General features: G+C 40.6%; 1 protein-coding gene across 4 annotated transcripts in view; it reads right to left on the bottom strand.

The window, feature by feature from the left end:
- LOC141166962 (potassium channel subfamily T member 2-like) overlaps window positions 1-26,950 on the bottom strand; it is a 285,657-nt gene that overhangs the window by 118,392 nt on the left and 140,315 nt on the right. For all 4 annotated transcript variants that reach the window (XR_012251369.1, XM_073654202.1, XM_073654204.1 and 1 more), the window contains exons 5-7: window positions 25,952-26,000; window positions 4,151-4,210; window positions 625-699 (exon numbers count right to left, since the gene is read on the bottom strand). Coding sequence is in view for 3 of the 4 variants with exons in the window: in XM_073654202.1 (XP_073510303.1) it covers window positions 625-699; window positions 4,151-4,210; window positions 25,952-26,000 (184 nt within the window). In the remaining variant the exon portion in view is untranslated. The remainder of the gene's footprint in view (window positions 1-624; window positions 700-4,150; window positions 4,211-25,951; window positions 26,001-26,950) is intronic.

Here is a 26,950-nt window from a genome sequence, read left to right on the forward strand (position 1 = left end):
CTATTGCTTCAATGCAAAAAAAAAACGCCTTTTTATGTATACAGCTCCTATGCAGAAAAATGTGCCTCTATAGTAACAGTCTGAAATAAAAGTCTAACAGAAAAACAAATATTGGACCATGATGAGATAGCACATCATTAAGGGCAGCCCTTGTTTTTCCCCAGCTTTCCTGGAAAAGGATAACCCTATCACGATACATATTTTATAGACTCCTGTTTATGTGATTTAATTGACTATTAAACCTTTTTTGGACTTTTTTTTTTTTTCTCTTTTTCCAAATTGGCTTTGGCTGGGGTGCTCGTAAAATAACCCGAGAGTATTAAATACGTCGCCTCTATGACCCGGGATGGAACAAACCGCATTAAAAGCGCTAAAAATAAGCTTGTTCCTATAACCCCGCACCTACATTCCCATATAAAAAGCTCTTATTCCACATGAATGGCTTTCAGGAAAGGTACATGGTGGATCACTGCTCACAACCTGTCTGCGGATTAATAGGGAGAGCACGAGGGTGGGGGGCCGCCATCAGGGGGGATGTGCGGGTCAGCGGCTCTGTATGTGGCGCAGAGGAAGAGGGTTAAAAGGGCAATGAATGAGTGGAGGGGGAGGGGGACTGGTACTTACAGTAACAAAGAACGGCAGAGTATTGAACATCTCGAGGATAAACGGGAATCTCAGCAACTGCTCCCAAATATTGCCCTGAAATACAGTAAAAAATTATATGTATATATAATATATAACATTTAAAAGGGTTGTCCTAATTAGCTCCATAGCTAGGCTGCAAAAAATAATAATTATCTTCTAAGATTAGAAAAAAAAAATGTGTGAAACAGCGCCACAGCTGCCTACAGGTTGTGTTTGGTATTGCAGGTCAGCTCGATGGAATTGAATAAAGCAGAGTCAACCTGTGGAGCTTTTTTAAATAAGAAAACAGCTGTGTTTTTCACATTTTTTACAACCCCTTTAAGCTACATATCTAATTTCAAAGGTTTTCCACCTTTGGGGATATTTTTTTTTACTTTCATGCATGTTATTTGGAGCTAAAAATCATTGGAAAAAAAAATTATGCTCTAGGATTAAAAGAAAAAAAAGCTGTGCAAAACAGCGCCACAACTGCCTAAAAGGTTGGGTCTGGTATTGCAGGTAAGTATCATTAAACTGAATAAGGCCTCCTTCACACTTCCTGGTGATTCCTGTACAGGAAAAAACAGTACTGGTGAGATCCATGGTCTGTGTCAGTGTGACATCCGTATTCGTGTGCCGTCAGTGTGACACGTATGGAATGAAATGCAGACTAGACATTAAAGAGTGTTAGGTATTAAAGATGTACAAAAATAGAGGGTCTCTACCAAATAAGTGTTTCTTTCAAATAAAGGACTCCATGTGTTTATTTATATTAAAAGAATTGATACGCTGAGGGCTGATGTTCTTAGCCTGGGAGGTGGGCCAATATCCCTGGCCCCTTCCCTGGCTATTAATATCAGCTCACAACTGTCTGTTTACCCGTTGCTGGTTAGAATTTATAGGGAGACCCTACGTCATTTTTATTCTGGGGTCCCCCGTAAACTAAACAAAGTTAAGCTAACAGCTGTGAGCTGTTAGCAATAGTCTGGGAACATTTTGGGATATTGGCCCCTTTCAGAGATTATTAACATCAGCCCCCAGCGTTCGGCTTTCCCTCTGCTGTTAATGAAAATTACTCGGGAGCCCATGTCATTTTTTTTTTCAAATATTTATTTATCGTAATACACGATGTACACAGCAGATGTGAGTACAATTCCCATCATTGTCACCTGGTTGCAAATCTTTTCATGTCCAAGCTTGAAATTGACTTTCTGTCCTCATGTCCCATCAGGCCTCTGGCCTACTACCATTACATTGACGATATTTTTATCATCTGGATGGAGTTTGAGCAACAGCTGAAGACGTTCCATGAACAATTTAATCAGGTTCATCCCATCATCAACTTAACACTCAACTACTCCTGTACTGAAATCAGCTTTTTGGACATCATCATCAAGCTACAGAACCATGAAATAGAGACATCCCTGTACCAGAAGCTAATCGACCGTCCTACATACCTTAAATGGGACAGTTTTAATCCAAAACACATAAAAAACTATATGGTCTACAGTCTGGCCATCAGATACAATCAGATATGTTCCAACCCTATGGATAGAGACAAACACCTTGGTGGCCTCAGAAAGACCTTTTTGAATCAGGGCGAACATCCAAGAACAATTGAGAACCAGATTGCAAGAGCCACCAGAATATCAAGGAATCATCTCCTACATTACAAAAGTAAAGACAAACGCAACTGGGAGCCTCTAGTAGTCACCTACAATCCAAATCTGGAGGTGCTAAGGGGATCTGCACGGAAACTACAACCTTAACTACAAAAAGATGCCGGGTTAAAATATATATTTCCAGCACCCCCGGTGTCTGTGTTTTAGGCAGTCCCCAAATCTAAGAAGCATCATTGTCAGAAGCTCCCTGTCCTCTTCACCAGCTACAGGTACCTTTCCCTGCAACAGAATAAATGTAAAACCTGTCCATTTATAATGACCACAGACAAGATGGAGATACCCAACTCGCATCAGGACTACAAGATCCCAAGTACTTTCAGCAGCATCACATCTAATGTAGTGTACTTAATTATATGCACCAAATGTCCAGCTGGGGGTCTGTATGTAGGGGAGCCAGGGCAAAAACTTAGAATAAAGATGAATTCTCATCGCCACACAATTAAAGAAAAAAGAATAGATCTACCTGTGGCAAAACATTTTTGTATCCCTGATCACAGCATCACAGACATGAAGTTACTGGTATTAAAAGGAAACTTCACATCTCAGAGAGACAAAAGAGTCTGGGAGCACAAACTTATGATGACCTTTGACACAACCTTTGAGGGTGATATTGGATAGCTATGAGATGTATAGATAAGATATTTAGGGGAAAGAAAGAGAGAGCAGAATATAGATAAAGGAAGAAATAAAGAGAAAGGAAGAGAGAGAAAGGAAGAAATAGAAATAAAGAAAAAGAAAGAAAAAAAAGAAAGAGAGAAATAAACAAACAAAAAAGAAAGGAAGGATAAGAAAGAAAGCAAGAAAGGAAAAAAGAAAGAAAAAGAAAGAATAATAGAGAACAAGTTAGAACGAAAGAAAGAAAAAGAAAAATGAAAGAATGAAATAGAGAAAGAAGGAAAGAGAAAAAAGAAGAGATAGAAATTAAGGAATAAAGAGAAAAAGAAAAAAATTATGAAATAGACTGAAATAAAGAAAGAACTATTTGGAACGAAAAAGAAAAAATTATATAAAGAAAAAGAAAAGGAGAAAGAGAGAAAAAGAAATGTGGAAAGAAAGAAGAACAAAAGAGAAAGAGAGTGAAAGAGGGAGAAAAAGAAAGAGAAAGAGAAAGAAAGAGAAAAAGAGTATGAGAAAGAGAAATAAGGAAAGAGAAAAAGAGCACGAGAGAGAAAGAAAGAGATAAAGAAAGAGAATGAAAGAGAAACAGAGAAAAAAGAATGAGAAAGATAAAGAGAGAAAGAGAAAGAAAGAAACAAAAAGAGAGAAAAAAGGAGAGAGAATGAAAGAAAGAAGGAAAGAAAGAAGGAAAAAGAGAATGAAAGAAAGAAAAAAAGAGAAAAAAAAATAAACGTCTTATGTGGAAGATAAAAATGGTTATAGAGAATAGGTTAAGGGGAAATATGATACAGGAAGAGGTAAGGAAAGTGATAGGGAAGGAAAGCAGAGGGATAATGCAGTAATTGGGAAGAAAAATGGGATCTGGTGGAAAAGTATGATGAATGAAGGAAGAGAAAAATTGAGAGGAAGGAAGATGAGGGATTTAGATGCACAGGGGAAATTTAAGGGGAATAAGAATGAAGAGAAGAAGCAGAAAAAGGATAGGAAAATGATGGCGAAGGACTTGGTGTGGTTATTGAGGTAACAGGAGACAGGAGATGGAAGGAGGTGATATATGGAGGGGAGTGAAAGCTGATGTGAAAACCTTGAAGACACATGTGTAAACTCTCTTGGATAGTTGAAGCTCTAGATATGAAGCAGGCTAAATGTTTGGTCCAAAAATACACGTGTTGTTCGGAATTGGTGCACATTCACACTAAACTGCGATGTGGAGGACGGACACCTACCTTATATCCCAGGTAGGTGAGGAGCATTGTCTCCAGAAAGCTGATTAACGCAACAAGAACCTGGAGGAGAAAACACAGAATGGAAGGCTGCAAGTTTTCTTAACAACTGTACCATATACAGTGGCTTGGAAAAGTATTCACCCCCCTGGCATTTTCGTGTTTTGCTACCTCACAACCTGGAATTTCACAGGTTTTTTTGAGGGTTTGCATCAGTTTATGTAAACAACATGCCGACAGCTGTGAACATTTGGTTTTCTTTTCATTGTGAAGCAAACAACAAATAGGACAAAATAACTGAAAACTTCAGTGCGCATAACTATTCACCCCACTAAAGTCAGTACTTTGTAGAGCCTCCAATTACAGCTGCAAGTCGCTTTGGATAAGTCTCTATGAGCTTTCCACATCAGACCACTGGGATTTTTGCCCATTCCTCAAGGCAAAACTGCTCCAGCTCCTTCAAGTTAGATGTTTTCCTCTGGTGAACAGCAATCTTCAAGCCTGACCACAGATTCTCAATTGGATTAAGGTCTGGGCTTTGACTAGGCCATTCCAGAACATTTACACGTTTCCCCTTAAACCACTCAAATGTTCCTTTAGCAGTATGCTTTGGGACATGGTTTGTTGGAAGGTGAATCTCCGTCCCAGTCTCAAATCACTGACAGACTGAAACAGGTTTTGCTCAAGTATATCCCTGTATTTCGCACCTTTCATCTTCCCCTCGACTCAGACTATTTTCTCTATCCCTGCTGCGGAAAACATCCCAACAGCATGATGTTGCCACCACCATGTTTCACTGTGGGGATGGTGTTCTTGGGGTGATGAGCTGTGTTGGTTTGGCACCAGACATAGCGTTTACCTTGGGGGCCAAAAAGTTCAATTTTTTTTTCATCTGACCCCAGTACCTTCCTCCATGCATTTGGGGAGTCTTCACATGTCTTTTGGCAAATTCAAAATGAGCCTTACAATTTTTATGTTTAAGTAAAGGCTTTTTCTCTGTCCACTCTTCCATAAAGGCCACCTCTATGGAGTCTTCTTTAGGGTTACCTTTGGTCTCTGTAATGCCTCTCTGATTAATGCCCTTCTCTTCGCAGGTTTGTTGGGTTTGTTGTGGTACCATGTTCTTTCCATTTGATGATAATGGATTTGATGGTGCTCCAGGGGATCATCAGAGATTGGGATATTTTTTTATAACCCAACCCTGACTTGTACTTCTCAACAACTTTGTCCCTGTTTGGAGATCTCCTTGGTCTTCATGGTGTTGTTTGGAGATCTCCTTGGTCTTCATGGTTTTGTTTGGAGATCTCCTAGGTCTTCATGGTGTTATTTGGAGATCTCCTTGGTCTTCATGGTGTTATCTCCTTGGTTCTTCATGGTGTTGTTTGGAGATCTCCTTGGTCTTCATGGTGTTTGGTTAGTGGAGCCTCTTGCTTATGGTGATGCAGGCTCTGTGGCCTTTCAGAAAAGGTGAAGAGTATATACTGACAGACATGTGACACTTAGATTGGACACAGGGGGACGTCCTTTCACTAAGCATGGGACTTAAGAAGGTAATTGCTTGCACCAGAAATGTTTAGGGGCTTCATAGCAAAAGGGGTGAATATATATGCACATGCAAATTTTTAGTTATTTGATCCCATAAATTTATGCCTATATTTTTCTCACTTGACCAACTTAAACTATTTAATTCTGACACATCACACACAAATCAGATTACAAAAATATTTAATCACAGGTTGTAATGTAACAAAATAGGTAAAAAGCAAAGGGGGTGAATACTTTGCAAGCCACTGTATAAAGGTGCGGGTGCCCTGTGCCATTATATTTGAAGGAAAGAAATAGGGACTATCTCAAGAGCAGCCAATTAATACCACAGTGCTATATAATACTGCCATAGTGTGCATACATAATAGTGGCTATAAAGAGAACACATAATAATGGCACAATACGTGGCTCTGAAGTACTTAAATAATACTTAACAGCTCACATAAAAAACTACAGTGTACATTATAGTCCACACATTAAACACATAATAGTGCCATAATAATAATAATAATAATACTGTCACTACCACATAACAATGCTAATAGGGATCATATACAGTACAGACCAAAAGTTTGGACACACCTTCTCATTTAAAGATTTTTTTTGTATTTTCATGACTATGAAAATTGTACATTCACACTGAAGGCATCAAAACTATGAATTAACACATGTGGAATTATATACTTAACAAAAAAGTGTGAAACAGCTGAAAATATGTCTTATATTCTAGGGTCTTCTTAGTAGCCACCTTTTGCTTTGATGACTGCTTTGCACACTCTTGGCATTCTCTTAATGAGCTTCAAGAGGTAGTCACCGGAAATGGTCTTCCAACAATCTTGAAGGAGTTCCCAGAGATGCTTAGCACTTGTTGGCCCTTTTGCCTTCACTCTGCGGTCCAGCTCACCTCAAACCATCTCGATTGGGTTCAGGTCTGGTGACTGTGGAGGCCAGGTCATCTGGCGTAGCACCCCATCACTCTCCTTCTTGGTCAAATAGCCCTTACACAGCCTGGAGGTGTGTTTGGGGTCATTGTCCTGTTGAAAAATAAGTGGTGGTCCAACTAAACGCAAACCGGATGGAATAGCATGCCGCTGCAAGATGCTGTGGTAGCCATGCTGGTTCAGTATGCCTTAAATTTTGAATAAATCCCCAACAGTGTCACCAGCAAAGCACCCCCATACCATCACACCTCCTCCTCCATGCTTCACGGTGGGAACCAGGCATGTAGAGTCCATCCGTTCACCTTTTCTGCGTCGCACAAAGACACGGTGGTTGGAACCAAAGATCTCAAATTTGGACTCATCAGACCAAAGCACAGATTTCCACTGGTCTAATGTCCATTCCTTGTGTTCTTTAGCCCAAACAGGTCTCTTCTGCTTGTTGCCTGTCCTTAGCAGTGGTTTCCTAGCAGCTATTTTACCATGAAGGCCTGCTGCACAAAGTCTCCTCTTAACAGTTGTTGTAGAGATGTGTCTGCTGCTAGAACTCTGTGCGGCATTGACCTGGTCTCTAATCTGAGCTGCTGTTAACCTGCGATTTCTGAGGCTGGTGACTTGGATAAACTTATCTTCAGAAGCAGAGGTGACTCTTCGTCTTCCTTTCCTGGGGCGGTCCTCATGTGAGCCAGTTTCTTTGTAGCGCTTGATGGTTTTTGCAACCTCAGTTGGGGACACTTTCAAAGTTTTCCCAATTTTTCGGACTGACTGACCTTAATTTCTTAAAGTAATGATGGCCACTCGTTTTTCTTTACTTAGCTGCTTTTTTCTTGCCATAATACAAATTCTAACAGTCTATTCAGTAGGACTATCAGCTGTGTATCCACCTGACTTCTGCACAACACAACTGATGGTCCCAACCCCATTTATAAGGCAAGAAATCCCACTTATTAAACCTGACAGGGCACACCTGTGAAGTGAAAACCATTTCCGGTGACTACCTCTTGAAGCTCATCAGGAGAATGCCAAGAGTGTGCAAAGCAGTCATCAAAGCAAAAGGTGGCTACTTTGAAGAACCTAGAATATAAGACATATTTTCAGTTGTTTCACACTTTTTTGTTAAGTATATAATTCCACATGTGTTAATTCATAGTTTTGATGCCTTCAGTGTGAATGTACAATTTTCATAGTCATGAAAATACAGAAAAATCTTTAAATGAGAAGGTGTGTCCAAACTTTTGGTCTGTACTGTACACACGTGGTCAAAATTATTGGTACCCCTCGTTTAATGAAAGAAAAACCCACAATGGTCACAGAAATAACTGACAAAAGTAATAATAAATTAAAAATCAATGAAAATGAACAAATGAAAGTCAGACATTGCTTTTCTGCTTTCACAGAATTTAAAAAAAATTAACCTCGTGAAATAGTCCTGGACAGAAATGATGGTTCTTCTTAACTTAATATTTTGTTGAACAACCTTTTGAGGCAATAACTGCAATCAGAGGATTCCGGTAACTTTCAATGAGACTTCTGCACCTCTCGACAGGTATTTTGTTCCACTCCTCATGAGCAAACTGCTCCAGTTGTCTCGTGTTTGAAGGTTGCCTTTTCCAGACGGCAGGTTTCAGCTCTTTCCAAAGATGCTCAATAGGACTTAGGTCAGGGCTCATAGAAGCCACTTCAGAATAGTCCAATGTTTTTCTCTTAGCCATTCTTGGGTGTTTTTACCTGTGTGTTTTGGGTCATTATCCTGTTCCAAGACCCATGACCTGCGACTGAGACCAAGCTTTCTGACACTGGGCAGCACATTTCTCTCTAGAATCCCTTGATAGTCTTGAGATTTCATTGTACCCTGCACAGATTCAAGACACCCTGTGCCAGATGCAGGAAAGCAGCCCCAGAACATAACAAAGCCTCCTCCATGTTTCACAGTAGGGACAGTGTTCTTTTCTTGATATGCTTCATTTTTCCGTCTGTGAGCATACAGCTGATGTGCCTTGCCAAAAACTTCCATTTTTGTCTCATCTCTCCATCGGACATTCTCCCAGAAGCGTTGTGGCTTGTCAACATGTAGTTTGGCAAATTCCAGACTGGCTTTTTTATGTTTTTTTTTCCAACAATGGTGTTCTCCTTGGTCGTCTCCCATGAAGTCCACTTTGGATCAAACAACGATGGATGGTCTGATCTGACACTGATGTTCCTTGAGCTTGAAGTTCACCTTTAATGTCTTTAGAAGTTATCCTGGGCTGTTTTGTTACAATTCGAATCATCCGTCTCTTTGATTTGTCATCAATTTTCCTCCTGCACCCACGTCCAGGGAGGTTGTCTACAGTCCCATGGATTTTAAATTTCTGAATAATATGTGTAACTGTAGTCACAGGAACATCAAGCTGCTTGGAGATGGTCTTATAACCTTTACCTTTAACATGCTTGTCTATAATTTTCTTTCTAATCTCCTGATACAACTCTTTCCTTTGCTTCCTCTGCTCCATGTTGAGTGTGGTATACACCATGTCACCAAACAGCACAGTGAGTATCTGTAGCTCTATATACAAGCACAGTGAGTATCTGTAGCCCTATATACAAGCACAGTGAGTATCTGTAACCCTATATACAGGCACAGTGAATATCTGTAACCCTATATACAGGCACAGTGAGTATCTGTAACCCTATATACAGGCACAGTGAATATCTGTAACCCTATATACAAGCACAGTGAGTATCTGTAGCCCTACATACAGCACAGTGAGTATCTGTAGCCCTATATACAGGCACAGTGAGTATCTGTAGCCCTATATACAGGCACAGTGAGAATCTGTAGCTCTATATACAGGCACAGTGAGTATCTGTAGCCCTATATACAGCACAGTGAGTATCTGTAGCCCTATATACAGCACAGTGAGTATCTGTAGCCCTATATACAGCACAGTGAGTATCTGTAGCCCTATATACAGGCCACTGACTGATTACAAGATTGTAGACATCTGTGATGATAATTAGTGGACACAACTTGATTAAACATGTCCCTTTTGTCACATTATTTTCAGGGGTACCATCATTTCTATCCAGGCCGATTTCATGAGTTTTATTTTCTTTTATATTCCGTGGAAGCAGAAAAGCAATGTCTGACTTTCATTTGTTCATTTTCATAGATTTTTAATTTATTATTACTTTTGTCAGATTCAAGTTATTTCTGTGACCTTTGTGGGTTTTTCTTTCATTAAACGAGGGGTACGAACAATTTTGACCACGTGTGTAATATGGCAATACGGGGATCACATAATAATGCTATACAAGGACCAGATAATAATGCTATACAGGGACCACATAATAGTGTTATACAGGGACCACATAATAGTGCTATACAGGGACCACGTAATAGTGCTATACAGGGTCCACATAATAGTGCTATACAGGGACCACATAATAGTGCTATACAGGGACCACATAATAGTGCTATAAAGGGACCACATAATAGTGTTATACAGGGACCACATAATAGTGCTATACAGGGACCAGATAATAGAGCTATACAGGGTCCACATAATAGTGCTATACAGGGACCAGATAATAGTGCTATACAGGGTCCACATAATAGTGCTATACAGGGACCACATAATAGTGCTATACAGGGATCACATAATAGTGCTATACAAGGACCACATAATAGTGCTATACAGGGACCACATAATAGTGCTATACAGGGTCCACACAATAGTGCTTTACAGGGACCAGATAATAGTGCTATACAGGGACCACATAATAGTGCTATACAGGGTCCACATAATAGTGCTATACAGGGACCAGATAATAGTGCTATACAGGATCCACATAATGGTGCTTTACAGGGACCAGATAATAGTGCTATACAGGGACCACATAATAGTGCTATACAGGGACCATATAATAGTGCTATACAGGGACCACATAATAGTGCTATACAGGGTCCACATAATAGTGCTATACAGGGACCAGATAATAGTGCTATACAGGATCCACATAATGGTGCTTTACAGGGACCAGATAATAGTGCTATACAGGGACCACATAATAGTGCTATACAGGATCCACATAATGGTGCTTTACAGGGACCACATAATAGTGCTATACAGGGTCCACATAATAGTGCTATACAGGGACCACATAATAGTGCTATACAGGATCCACATAATGGTGCTTTACTGGGACCAGATAATAGTGCTATACAGGGACCACATAATAGTGCTATACAGGATCCACATAATGGTGCTTTACAGGGACCAGATAATAGTGCTATACAGGGACCACATAATAGTGCTATACAGGGTCCACATAATAGGGCTATACAGGGACCACATAATAGTGTTATACAGGGACCACATAATAGTGTTATACAGGGACCACATAATAGTGTTATACAGGGACCACATAATAGTGCTATACAGGGACCACATAATAGTGTTATACAGGGACCACATAATAGTGCTATACAGGGACCAGATAATAGTGCTATACAGGGACCACGTAATAGTGCTATACAGGGACCAGATAATAGTGCTATACAGGGACCACATAATAGTGCTATACAGGGTCCACATAATAGTGCTATACAGGGACCAGATAATAGTGCTATACAGGATCCACATAATGGTGCTTTACAGGGACCAGATAATAGTGCTATACAGGGACCACATAATAGTGCTATACAGGGACCATATAATAGTGCTATACAGGGACCACATAATAGTGCTATACAGGGTCCACATAATAGTGCTATACAGGGACCAGATAATAGTGCTATACAGGATCCACATAATGGTGCTTTACAGGGACCAGATAATAGTGCTATACAGGGACCACATAATAGTGCTATACAGGATCCACATAATGGTGCTTTACAGGGACCACATAATAGTGCTATACAGGGTCCACATAATAGTGCTATACAGGGACCACATAATAGTGCTATACAGGATCCACATAATGGTGCTTTACAGGGACCAGATAATAGTGCTATACAGGGACCACATAATAGTGCTATACAGGATCCACATAATGGTGCTTTACAGGGACCAGATAATAGTGCTATACAGGGACCACATAATAGTGCTATACAGGGTCCACATAATAGGGCTATACAGGGACCACATAATAGTGTTATACAGGGACCACATAATAGTGTTATACAGGGACCACATAATAGTGTTATACAGGGACCACATAATAGTGCTATACAGGGACCACATAATAGTGTTATACAGGGACCACATAATAGTGCTATACAGGGACCAGATAATAGTGCTATACAGGGACCACGTAATAGTGCTATACAGGGTCCACATAATAGTGCTATACAGGGACCACATAATAGTGCTATACAGGGACCACATAATAGTGCTATACAGGGACCACATAATAGTGTTATACAGGGACCACATAATAGTGCTATACAGGGACCAGATAATAGTGCTATACAGGGTCCACATAATAGTGCTATACAGGGACCAGATAATAGTGCTATACAGGGTCCACATAATAGTGCTATACAGGGTCCACATAATAGTGCTATACAGGGACCACATAATAGTGCTATACAGGGATCACATAATAGTGCTATACAAGGACCACATAATAGTGCTATACAGGGACCACATAATAGTGCTATACAGGGTCCACACAACAGTGCTTTACAGGGACCAGATAATAGTGCTATACAGTGACCACATAATAGTGCTATACAGGGTCCACATAATAGTGCTATACAGGGACCAGATAATAGTGCTATACAGGATCCACATAATGGTGCTTTACAGGGACCAGATAATAGTGCTATACAGGGACCACATAATAGTGCTATACAGGGACCATATAATAGTGCTATACAGGGACCACATAATAGTGCTATACAGGGTCCACATAATAGTGCTATACAGGGACCATATAATAGTGATATACAGGGACCACATAATAGTGCTATACAGGGACCACATAATAGTGCTATACAGGGTCCACATAATAGTGCTATACAGGGACCATATAATAGTGCTATACAGGGACCACATAATAGTGCTATACAGGGACCAGATAATAGTGCTATACAGGGTCCACACAATAGTGCTATACAGGATCCACATAATGGTGCTTTACAGGGACCAGCTAATAGTGCTATACAGGGACCACATAATAGTGTTATACAGGGACCACATAATAGTGCTATACAGGGACCACATAATAGTGTTATACAGGGACCACATAATAGTGCTATACAGGGACCAGATAATAGTGCTATACAGGGACCACGTAATAGTGCTATACAGGGTCCACATAATAGTGCTATACAGGGACCACATAATAGTGCTATACAGGGACCACATAATAGTGTTATACAGGGACCACATAATAGTGCTATACAGGGACCAGATAATAGTGCTATACAGGGTCCACATAATAGTGCTATACAGGGACCAGATAATAGTGCTATACAGGGTCCACATAATAGTGCTATACAGGGACCACATAATAGTGCTATACAGGGACCACATAATAGTGCTATACAGGGACCAGATAATAGTGCTATACAGGGTCCACATAATAGTGCTATACAGGGACCACATAATAGTGCTATACAGGGATCACATAATAGTGCTATACAAGGACCACATAATAGTGCTATACAGGGACCACATAATAGTGCTATACAGGGTCCACACAATAGTGCTTTACAGGGACCAGATAATAGTGCTATACAGGGACCACATAATAGTGCTATACAGGGTCCACATAATAGTGCTATACAGGGACCAGATAATAGTGCTATACAGGATCCACATAATGGTGCTTTACAGGGACCAGATAATAGTGCTATACAGGGACCACATAATAGTGCTATACAGGGATCATATAATAGTGCTATACAGGGACCACATAATAGTGCTATACAGGGTCCACATAATAGTGCTATACAGGGACCAGATAATAGTGCTATACAGGATCCACATAATGGTGCTTTACAGGGACCAGATAATAGTGCTATACAGGGACCACATAATAGTGCTATACAGGATCCACATAATGGTGCTTTACAGGGACCAGATAATAGTGCTATACAGGGACCACATAATAGTGCTATACAGGGTCCACATAATAGGGCTATACAGGGACCACATAATAGTGTTATACAGGGACCACATAATAGTGCTATACAGGGTCCACATAATAGTGCTATACAGGGACCAGATAATAGTGCTATACAGGGTCCACATAATAGTGCTATACAGGGACCACATAATAGTGCTATACAGGGACCAGATAATAGTGCTATACAGGGACCAGATAATAGTGCTATACAGGGTCCACATAATAGTGCTATACAGGGACCACATAATAGTGCTATACAGGGATCACATAATAGTGCTATACAAGGACCACATAATAGTGCTATACAGGGACCACATAATAGTGCTATACAGGGTCCACACAATAGTGCTTTACAGGGACCAGATAATAGTGCTATACAGGGACCACATAATAGTGCTATACAGGGTCCACATAATAGTGCTATACAGGGACCAGATAATAGTGCTATACAGGATCCACATAATGGTGCTTTACAGGGACCAGATAATAGTGCTATACAGGGACCACATAATAGTGCTATACAGGGACCATATAATAGTAGTATACAGGGACCACATAATAGTGCTATACAGGGTCCACATAAAAGTGCTATACAGGGACCATATAATAGTGATATACAGGGACCACATAATAGTGCTATACAGGGACCACATAATAGTGCTATACAGGGTCCACATAATAGTGCTATACAGGGACCATATAACAGTGCTATACAGGGACCACATAATAGTGCAATACAGGGACCAGATAATAGTGCTATACAGGGTCCACACAATAGTGCTATACAGGATCCACATAATGGTGCTTTACAGGGACCAGATAATAGTGCTATACAGGGACCACATAATAGTGCTATACAGGGTCCACATAATAGTGCTATACAGGGACCAGATAATAGTGCTATACAGGGACCACATAATAGTGCTATACAGGGTCCAGATAATAGTGTTATACAGAGTCCACATAATAGTGCTATACAGGGACCACATAATAGTGCTATACAGGGACCACGTAATAGTGCTATACAGGGACCAGATAATAGTGTTATACAGGGTCCACATAATAGTGCTATACAGGGACCAGATAATAGTGCTATACAGGGACCACATAATAGTGTTATACAGAGTCCACATAATAGTGCTATACAGGGACCACATAATAGTGTTATACAGGGTCCACATAATAGTGCTATACAGGGACCAGATAATAGTGCTATACAGGGACCACATAATAGTGTTATACAGGGACCACATATTAGAACTATCCAGGGACCACATAATAGTGCTATACAGGGACCACTTATTAGTGCTATACAGGGACCACATAATAGTGTTATACAGGGACCACATAATAGTGCTATACAGGGACCAGATAATAGTGCTATACAGGGTCCACATAATAGTGCTATACAGGGACCAGATAATAGTGCTATACAGGGACCACGTATTAGTGCTATACAGGGTCCACATAATAGTGCTATACAGGGACCACATAATAGTGCTATACAGGGACCAGATAATAGTGCTATACAGGGTCCACATAATAGTGCTATACAGGGACCAGATAATAGTGCTATACAGGGTCCACATAATAGTGCTATACAGGGACCACATAATAGTGCTATACAGGGACCACATAATAGTGCTATACAGGGACCAGATAATAGTGCTATACAGGGTCCACATAATAGTGCTATACAGGGACCACATAATAGTGCTATACAGGGATCACATAATAGTGCTATACAAGGACCACATAATAGTGCTATACAGTGACCACATAATAGTGCTATACAGGGTCCACATAATAGTGCTATACAGGGACCAGATAATAGTGCTATACAGGATCCACATAATGGTGCTTTACAGGGACCAGATAATAGTGCTATACAGGGACCACATAATAGTGCTATACAGGGACCATATAATAGTGCTATACAGGGACCACATAATAGTGCTATACAGGGTCCACATAATAGTGCTATACAGGGACCATATAATAGTGATATACAGGGACCACATAATAGTGCTATACAGGGACCACATAATAGTGCTATACAGGGTCCACATAATAGTGCTATACAGGGACCATATAATAGTGCTATACAAGGACCACATAATAGTGCTATACAGGGACCAGATAATAGTGCTATACAGGGTCCACACAATAGTGCTATACAGGATCCACATAATGGTGCTTTACAGGGACCAGCTAATAGTGCTATACAGGGACCACATAATAGTGTTATACAGGGACCACATAATAGTGCTATACAGGGACCACATAATAGTGTTATACAGGGACCACATAATAGTGCTATACAGGGACCAGATAATAGTGCTATACAGGGACCACGTAATAGTGCTATACAGGGTCCACATAATAGTGCTATACAGGGACCACATAATAGTGCTATACAGGGACCACATAATAGTGTTATACAGGGACCACATAATAGTGCTATACAGGGACCAGATAATAGTGCTATACAGGGTCCACATAATAGTGCTATACAGGGACCAGATAATAGTGCTATACAGGGTCCACATAATAGTGCTATACAGGGACCACATAATAGTGCTATACAGGGACCACATAATAGTGCTATACAGGGACCAGATAATAGTGCTATACAGGGTCCACATAATAGTGCTATACAGGGACCACATAATAGTGCTATACAGGGATCACATAATAGTGCTATACAAGGACCACATAATAGTGCTTTACAGGGACCACATAATAGTGCTATACAGGGTCCACACAATAGTGCTTTACAGGGACCAGATAATAGTGCTATACAGGGACCACATAATAGTGCTATACAGGGTCCACATAATAGTGCTATACAGGGACCAGATAATAGTGCTATACAGGATCCACATAATGGTGCTTTACAGGGACCAGATAATAGTGCTATACAGGGACCACATAATAGTGCTATACAGGGATCATATAATAGTGCTATACAGGGACCACATAATAGTGCTATACAGGGTCCACATAATAGTGCTATACAGGGACCAGATAATAGTGCTATACAGGATCCACATAATGGTGCTTTACAGGGACCAGATAATAGTGCTATACAGGGACCACATAATAGTGCTATACAGGATCCACATAATGGTGCTTTACAGGGACCAGATAATAGTGCTATACAGGGACCACATAATAGTGCTATACAGGGTCCACATAATAGGGCTATACAGGGACCACATAATAGTGTTATACAGGGACCACATAATAGTGCTATACAGGGTCCACATAATAGTGCTATACAGGGACCAGATAATAGTGCTATACAGGGTCCACATAATAGTGCTATACAGGGACCACATAATAGTGCTATACAGGGACCAGATAATAGTGCTATACAGGGACCAGATAATAGTGCTATACAGGGTCCACATAATAGTGCTATACAGGGACCACATAATAGTGCTATACAGGGATCACATAATAGTGCTATACAAGGACCACATAATAGTGCTATACAGGGACCACATAATAGTGCTATACAGGGTCCACACAATAGTGCTTTACAGGGACCAGATAATAGTGCTATACAGGGACCACATAATAGTGCTATACAGGGTCCACATAATAGTGCTATACAGGGACCAGATAATAGTGCTATACAGGATCCACATAATGGTGCTTTACAGGGACCAGATAATAGTGCTATACAGGGACCACATAATAGTGCTATACAGGGACCATATAATAGTAGTATACAGGGACCACATAATAGTGCTATACAGGGTCCACATAAAAGTGCTATACAGGGACCATATAATAGTGATATACAGGGACCACATAATAGTGCTATACAGGGACCACATAATAGTGCTATACAGGGACCACATAATAGTGCTATACAGGGTCCACATAATAGTGCTATACAGGGACCATATAATAGTGCTATACAGGGACCACATAATAGTGCTATACAGGGACCAGATAATAGTGCTATACAGGGTCCACACAATAGTGCTATACAGGATCCACATAATGGTGCTTTACAGGGACCAGATAATAGTGCTATACAGGGACCACATAATAGTGCTATACAGGGTCCACATAATAGTGCTATACAGGGACCAGATAATAGTGCTATACAGGGACCACATAATAGTGCTATACAGGGTCCAGATAATAGTGTTATACAGAGTCCACATAATAGTGCTATACAGGGACCACATAATAGTGCTATACAGGGACCACGTAATAGTGCTATACAGGGACCAGATAATAGTGTTATACAGGGTCCACATAATAGTGCTATACAGGGACCAGATAATAGTGCTATACAGGGACCACATAATAGTGTTATACAGAGTCCACATAATAGTGCTATACAGGGACCACATAATAGTGTTATACAGGGTCCACATAATAGTGCTATACAGGGACCAGATAATAGTGCTATACAGGGACCACATAATAGTGTTATACAGGGACCACATATTAGAACTATCCAGGGACCACATAATAGTGCTATACAGGGACCACTTATTAGTGCTATACAGGGACCACATAATAGTGTTATACAGGGACCACATAATAGTGCTATACAGGGACCAGATAATAGTGCTATACAGGGTCCACATAATAGTGCTATACAGGGACCAGATAATAGTGCTATACAGGGACCACGTATTAGTGCTATACAGGGTCCACATAATAGTGCTATACAGGGACCACATAATAGTGCTATACAGGGACCAGATAATAGTGCTATACAGGGTCCACATAATAGTGCTATACAGGGACCAGATAATAGTGCTATACAGGGTCCACATAATAGTGCTATACAGGGACCACATAATAGTGCTATACAGGGACCACATAATAGTGCTATACAGGGACCAGATAATAGTGCTATACAGGGTCCACATAATAGTGCTATACAGGGACCACATAATAGTGCTATACAGGGATCACATAATAGTGCTATACAAGGACCACATAATAGTGCTATACAGGGACCACATAATAGTGCTATACAGGGATCACATAATAGTGCTATACAAGGACCACATAATAGTGCTACACAGGGACCACATAATAGTGCTATACAGGGTCCACACAATAGTGCTTTACAGGGACCAGATAATAGTGCTATACAGGGACCACATAATAGTGCTATACAGGGTCCACATAATAGTGCTATACAGGGACCAGATAATAGTGCTATACAGGATCCACATAATGGTGCTTTACAGGGACCAGATAATAGTGCTATACAGGGACCACATAATAGTGCTATACAGGATCCACATAATGGTGCTTTACAGGGACCAGATAATAGTGCTATACAGGGACCACATAATAGTGCTATACAGGGTCCACATAATAGGGCTATACAGAGACCAGATAATAGTGCTATACAGGGTCCACACAATAGTGCTATACAGGGACCACATAATAGTGCTATACAGGGACCACATAATAGTGCTATACAGGGTCCACATAATAGTGCTATACAGGGACCACATAATAGTGCTATACAGGGACCACATAATAGTGCTATACAGGGTCCACATAATAGTGCTATACAGGGACCACATAATAGTGCTATACAGGGTCCACATAATAGTGCTATACAGGGACCACATAATAGTGCTATACAGGGTCCACACAATAGTGCTATACAGGATCCACATAATGGTGCTTTACAGGGACCAGATAATAGTGCTATACAGGGACCACATAATAGTGCTATACAGGGTCCACATAATAGTGCTATACAGGGACCAGATAATAGTGTTATACAGAGTCCACATAATAGTGCTATACAGGGACCACATAATAGTGTTATACAGGGTCCACATAATAGTGCTATACAGGGACCAGATAATAGTGTTATACAGGGTCCACATAATAGTGCTATACAGGGACCAGATAATAGTGCTATACAGGGACCACATAATAGTGTTATACAGAGTCCACATAATAGTGCTATACAGGGACCACATAATAGTGTTATACAGGGTCCACATAATAGTGCTATACAGGGACCAGATAATAGTGCTATACAGGGACCACATAATAGTGCTATACAGGGACCAGATAATAGTGTTATACAGGGTCCACATAATAGTGCTATACAGGGACCATATAATAGTGTTATACAGGGACCACATAATAGTGCTATACAGGGACCAAATAATAGTGCTATACAGGGTCCACATAATAGTGCTATACAGGGACCAGATAATAGTGTTATACAGGGTCCACATAATAGTGCTATACATGGACCACATAATAGTGCTATACAGGGACCACATAATAGTGCTATACAGGGTCCACACAAAAGTGCTATACAGGGACCACATAATAGTGCTATACAGGGACCACATAATAGTGTTATACAGGGACCACATAATAGTGCTATACAGGGACCAGATAATAGTGCTATACAGGGACCACGTAATAGTGCTATACAGGGACCAGATAATAGTGCTATACAGGGACCACATAATAGTGTTATACAGAGTCCACATAATAGTGCTATACAGGGACCACATAATAGTGTTATACAGGGTCCACATAATAGTGCTATACAGGGACCAGATAATAGTGCTATACAGGGACCACATAATAGTGCTATACAGGGACCAGATAATAGTGTTATACAGGGTCCACATAATAGTGCTATACAGGGACCATATAATAGTGTTATACAGGGACCACATAATAGTGCTATACAGGGACCAAATAATAGTGCTATACAGGGTCCACATAATAGTGCTATACAGGGACCAGATAATAGTGTTATACAGGGTCCACATAATAGTGCTATACATGGACCACATAATAGTGCTATACAGGGACCACATAATAGTGCTATACAGGGTCCACACAAAAGTGCTATACAGGGACCACATAATAGTGCTATACAGGGACCACATAATAGTGTTATACAGGGACCACATAATAGTGCTATACAGGGACCAGATAATAGTGCTATACAGGGACCACGTAATAGTGCTATACAGGGTCCACATAATAGTGCTATACAGGGACCACATAATAGTGCTATACAGGGACCACATAATAGTGTTATACAGGGACCACGTAATAGTGCTATACAGGGACCAGATAATAGTGCTATACAGGGTCCACATAATAGTGCTATACAGGGACCAGATAATAGTGCTATACAGGGTCCACATAATAGTGCTATACAGGGACCACATAATAGTGCTATACAGGGACCACATAATAGTGCTATACAGGGACCAGATAATAGTGCTATACAGGGTCCACATAATAGTGCTATACAGGGACCACATAATAGTGCTATACAGGGATCACATAATAGTGCTATACAAGGACCACATAATAGTGCTATACAGGGACCACATAATAGTGCTATACAGGGTCCACACAATAGTGCTTTACAGGGACCAGATAATAGTGCTATACAGGGACCACATAATAGTGCTATACAGGGTCCACATAATAGTGCTATACAGGGACCAGATAATAGTGCTATACAGGATCCACATAATGGTGCTTTACAGGGACCAGATAATAGTGCTATACAGGGACCACATAATAGTGCTATACAGGGATCATATAATAGTGCTATACAGGGACCACATAATAGTGCTATACAGGGTCCACATAATAGTGCTATACAGGGACCAGATAATAGTGCTATACAGGATCCACATAATGGTGCTTTACAGGGACCAGATAATAGTGCTATACAGGGACCACATAATAGTGCTATACAGGATCCACATAATGGTGCTTTACAGGGACCAGATAATAGTGCTATACAGGGACCACATAATAGTGCTATACAGGGTCCACATAATAGGGCTATACAGGGACCACATAATAGTGTTATACAGGGACCACATAATAGTGCTATACAGGGTCCACATAATAGTGCTATACAGGGACCAGATAATAGTGCTATACAGGGTCCACATAATAGTGCTATACAGGGACCACATAATAGTGCTATACAGGGACCAGATAATAGTGCTATACAGGGACCAGATAATAGTGCTATACAGGGTCCACATAATAGTGCTATACAGGGACCACATAATAGTGCTATACAGGGATCACATAATAGTGCTATACAAGGACCACATAATAGTGCTATACAGGGACCACATAATAGTGCTATACAGGGTCCACACAATAGTGCTTTACAGGGACCAGATAATAGTGCTATACAGGGACCACATAATAGTGCTATACAGGGTCCACATAATAGTGCTATACAGGGACCAGATAATAGTGCTATACAGGATCCACATAATGGTGCTTTACAGGGACCAGATAATAGTGCTATACAGGGACCACATAATAGTGCTATACAGGGACCATATAATAGTAGTATACAGGGACCACATAATAGTGCTATACAGGGTCCACATAAAAGTGCTATACAGGGACCATATAATAGTGATATACAGGGACCACATAATAGTGCTATACATGGACCACATAATAGTGCTATACAGGGTCCACATAATAGTGCTATACAGGGACCATATAATAGTGCTATACAGGGACCACATAATAGTGCTATACAGGGACCAGATAATAGTGCTATACAGGGTCCACACAATAGTGCTATACAGGATCCACATAATGGTGCTTTACAGGGACCAGATAATAGTGCTATACAGGGACCACATAATAGTGCTATACAGGGTCCACATAATAGTGCTATACAGGGACCAGATAATAGTGCTATACAGGGACCACATAATAGTGCTATACAGGGTCCAGATAATAGTGTTATACAGAGTCCACATAATAGTGCTATACAGGGACCACATAATAGTGCTATACAGGGACCACGTAATAGTGCTATACAGGGACCAGATAATAGTGTTATACAGGGTCCACATAATAGTGCTATACAGGGACCAGATAATAGTGCTATACAGGGACCACATAATAGTGTTATACAGAGTCCACATAATAGTGCTATACAGGGACCACATAATAGTGTTATACAGGGTCCACATAATAGTGCTATACAGGGACCAGATAATAGTGCTATACAGGGACCACATAATAGTGTTATACAGGGACCACATATTAGAACTATCCAGGGACCACATAATAGTGCTATACAGGGACCACTTATTAGTGCTATACAGGGACCACATAATAGTGTTATACAGGGACCACATAATAGTGCTATACAGGGACCAGATAATAGTGCTATACAGGGTCCACATAATAGTGCTATACAGGGACCAGATAATAGTGCTATACAGGGACCACGTATTAGTGCTATACAGGGTCCACATAATAGTGCTATATAGGGACCACATAATAGTGCTATACAGGGACCAGATAATAGTGCTATACAGGGTCCACATAATAGTGCTATACAGGGACCAGATAATAGTGCTATACAGGGTCCACATAATAGTGCTATACAGGGACCACATAATAGTGCTATACAGGGACCAGATAATAGTGCTATACAGGGTCCACACAATAGTGCTATACAGGGACCACATAATAGTGCTATACAGGGATCACATAATAGTGCTATACAAGGACCACATAATAGTGCTATACAGGGACCACATAATAGTGCTATACAGGGATCACATAATAGTGCTATACAAGGACCACATAATAGTGCTACACAGGGACCACATAATAGTGCTATACAGGGTCCACACAATAGTGCTTTACAGGGACCAGATAATAGTGCTATACAGGGACCACATAATAGTGCTATACAGGGTCCACATAATAGTGCTATACAGGGACCAGATAATAGTGCTATACAGGATCCACATAATGGTGCTTTACAGGGACCAGATAATAGTGCTATACAGGGACCACATAATAGTGCTATACAGGATCCACATAATGGTGCTTTACAGGGACCAGATAATAGTGCTATACAGGGACCACATAATAGTGCTATACAGGGTCCACATAATAGGGCTATACAGGGACCAGATAATAGTGCTATACAGGGTCCACACAATAGTGCTATACAGGGACCACATAATAGTGCTATACAGGGACCACATAATAGTGCTATACAGGGTCCACATAATAGTGCTATACAGGGACCACATAATAGTGCTATACAGGGACCACATAATAGTGCTATACAGGGTCCACATAATAGTGCTATACAGGGACCACATAATAGTGCTATACAGGGTCCACATAATAGTGCTATACAGGGACCACATAATAGTGCTATACAGGGTCCACACAATAGTGCTATACAGGATCCACATAATGGTGCTTTACAGGGACCAGATAATAGTGCTATACAGGGACCACATAATAGTGCTATACAGGGTCCACATAATAGTGCTATACAGGGACCAGATAATAGTGTTATACAGAGTCCACATAATAGTGCTATACAGGGACCACATAATAGTGTTATACAGGGTCCACATAATAGTGCTATACAGGGACCAGATAATAGTGTTATACAGGGTCCACATAATAGTGCTATACAGGGACCAGATAATAGTGCTATACAGGGACCACATAATAGTGTTATACAGAGTCCACATAATAGTGCTATACAGGGACCACATAATAGTGTTATACAGGGTCCACATAATAGTGCTATACAGGGACCAGATAATAGTGCTATACAGGGACCACATAATAGTGCTATACAGGGACCAGATAATAGTGTTATACAGGGTCCACATAATAGTGCTATACAGGGACCATATAATAGTGTTATACAGGGACCACATAATAGTGCTATACAGGGACCAAATAATAGTGCTATACAGGGTCCACATAATAGTGCTATACAGGGACCAGATAATAGTGTTATACAGGGTCCACATAATAGTGCTATACATGGACCACATAATAGTGCTATACAGGGACCACATAATAGTGCTATACAGGGTCCACACAATAGTGCTATACAGGGACCACATAATAGTGCTATACAGGGTCCACATAATAGTGCTATACAGGGACCACATAATAGTGCTATACAGGGACCACATAATAGTGCTATACAGGGACCACATAATAGTGCTATACAGGGTCCAGATAATAGTGCTATACAGGGACCACATAATAGTGTTATACAGGGACCAGATAATAGTGTTATACAGGGACCACATATTAGAACTATCCAGGGACCACATAATAGTGCTATACAGGGACCACTTATTAGTGCTATACAGGGACCACATAATAGTGCTATACAGGGACCACATAATAATGTTATACAGGGACCACATAATAATGTTATGCAAGGACCAGATAATAATGCTATACAGGGTCCACATAATAGTGCTATACAGGGACCAGATAATAGTGTTATACAGGGACCACATAATAGTGCTATACAGGGACCAAATAATAGTGCTATACAGGGTCCACATAATAGTGCTATACAGGGACCAGGTAATAGTGTTAGGCTATGTGCCCACGTTGCATTTATGAAGCAGAAAATTTCTGCTGCATAAATGCAAGTCCTCTCCCGGAAAAACGCATGCGGAATTCCGCACGCGTTTATCGCGCATTTTTCGCGCGTTTATCACGCGTTTTCCACATGCGGAATTGCCTTGCGTTTTTTATGCATTGGACAAAGGCAATTCCGCTTGCGGAAGCGCAAAATTAAATGACATGCTGCGGATTTTTGAACACGGCATAAACGCTGCGGAAAAATCCGCAGCATGTGCATAGAACTTGCGGAATCCCATTGGGGACCATGGGGTGCGGATATACATGCGTTTTTCAAGCGTTTACGCTGCGGAAATTCCGCAGCATATACACTTGAAAAATGCTACGTGGGCACACAGCCTTATACAGGGTCCACATAATAGTGCTATACAGGGACCACATAATAGTGCTATACAGGGACCACATAATAGTGTTATACAGGGTCCACATAATAGTGCTATACAGGGTCCACATAATAGTGCTATACAGGGACCACATAATAGTGCTATACAGGGACCACATAATAGTGTTATACAGGGACCACATATTAGAACTATCCAGGGACCACATAATAGTGCTATACAGGGACCACTTATTAGTGCTATACAGGGACCACATAATAGTGTTATACAGGGACCAAATATTAGTGCTATACAGGGTCCACATAATAATGCTATACAGGGACCACATAATAGTGCTATACAGGGACCACATAATAGTTCTATACAGGGACCACATAATAATGATATTCTGTGAAATTTACCTGAAGACCCCACAAAGGAACCGGCCTGTTTACCCAAATAATAGGAGTCCTGGAAAAATAAATCATTATTGTATTAGTGATACTTCTGTTGACGCTTTGAAGGAGACTTGAATTTTGCTACCTGTAAATACCCAAATGTCTCAGTCCCTAAACATAGATGGGTTCTGATAATCTGATAATCCGCTGATAATCTGATCATAGCTCCGGCTGCTGGAACCTTCAGAGATCAGCTGCAATCTTTGGTGGCACCTGGCAGCAAGTGTGCAATTTCTCTGCAGCACCTCCACAGGAGAAATCAAGTATTACACAAAGTCTGTTGGAATTTATGGGTTTTTGATATAATCCATGGACATGTCAGGTCATCCAGAGAGAAATGCTATATCGGGCAAGGTACACTTTCTGGACTATTAGTAGATTAGTGTCCAAGAATCTGGATTTTTCCAAGGTCAAAATGACTGCCCGTGTCAAGCCATAAGGTCATTCCAGTTATGTCCTAAAAAGGGAATGTGTCATTAGGAAATGACATATGTTTAAAGTCAGGTTTTTATGGTAGATGTATTTTTTTTTCTAATTTTGATCATTTTTATTTTTCACAATCTATACTTAAAAGAAATCTGAAATGTTGTAATTTTCAAACTGACCACTAGGCCTAATATTCTTTTTCCTGTTCTTCACATGGACATTGACAGCAATAGACTGACTCAGACCCTATTTGTTTAAATAGAAGTGTTATCAGAGCATGCTCCTGCTAAGGCAAAGGTGATTGTGAAGGGAGGAGCAGGTGAGCTGTGACATCACCTAGTGGATGGTGGATCCTGGGTTATCTGCTGTATATAGAGGTGTTATCAGTCATTGTACAGGAGGAGGAGGAGGAGGTGAGCTGTGATATCACCTGTTGTGAAAGGTGGATCCTGTGTTATCTACTGTATATAGAGGTGTAATCATCATTGTACAGGAGGAGGAGGTGAGCTGTGACATCACCTATTGTGAATGGTGGAT

Source organism: Phyllobates terribilis, unplaced genomic scaffold (genome assembly GCF_046119375.1).
Source record: "Phyllobates terribilis strain yellow unplaced genomic scaffold, ASM4611937v1 Scaffold_11__3_contigs__length_659146591, whole genome shotgun sequence".
Taxonomy (NCBI): Eukaryota; Metazoa; Chordata; class Amphibia; order Anura; family Dendrobatidae; genus Phyllobates; species Phyllobates terribilis.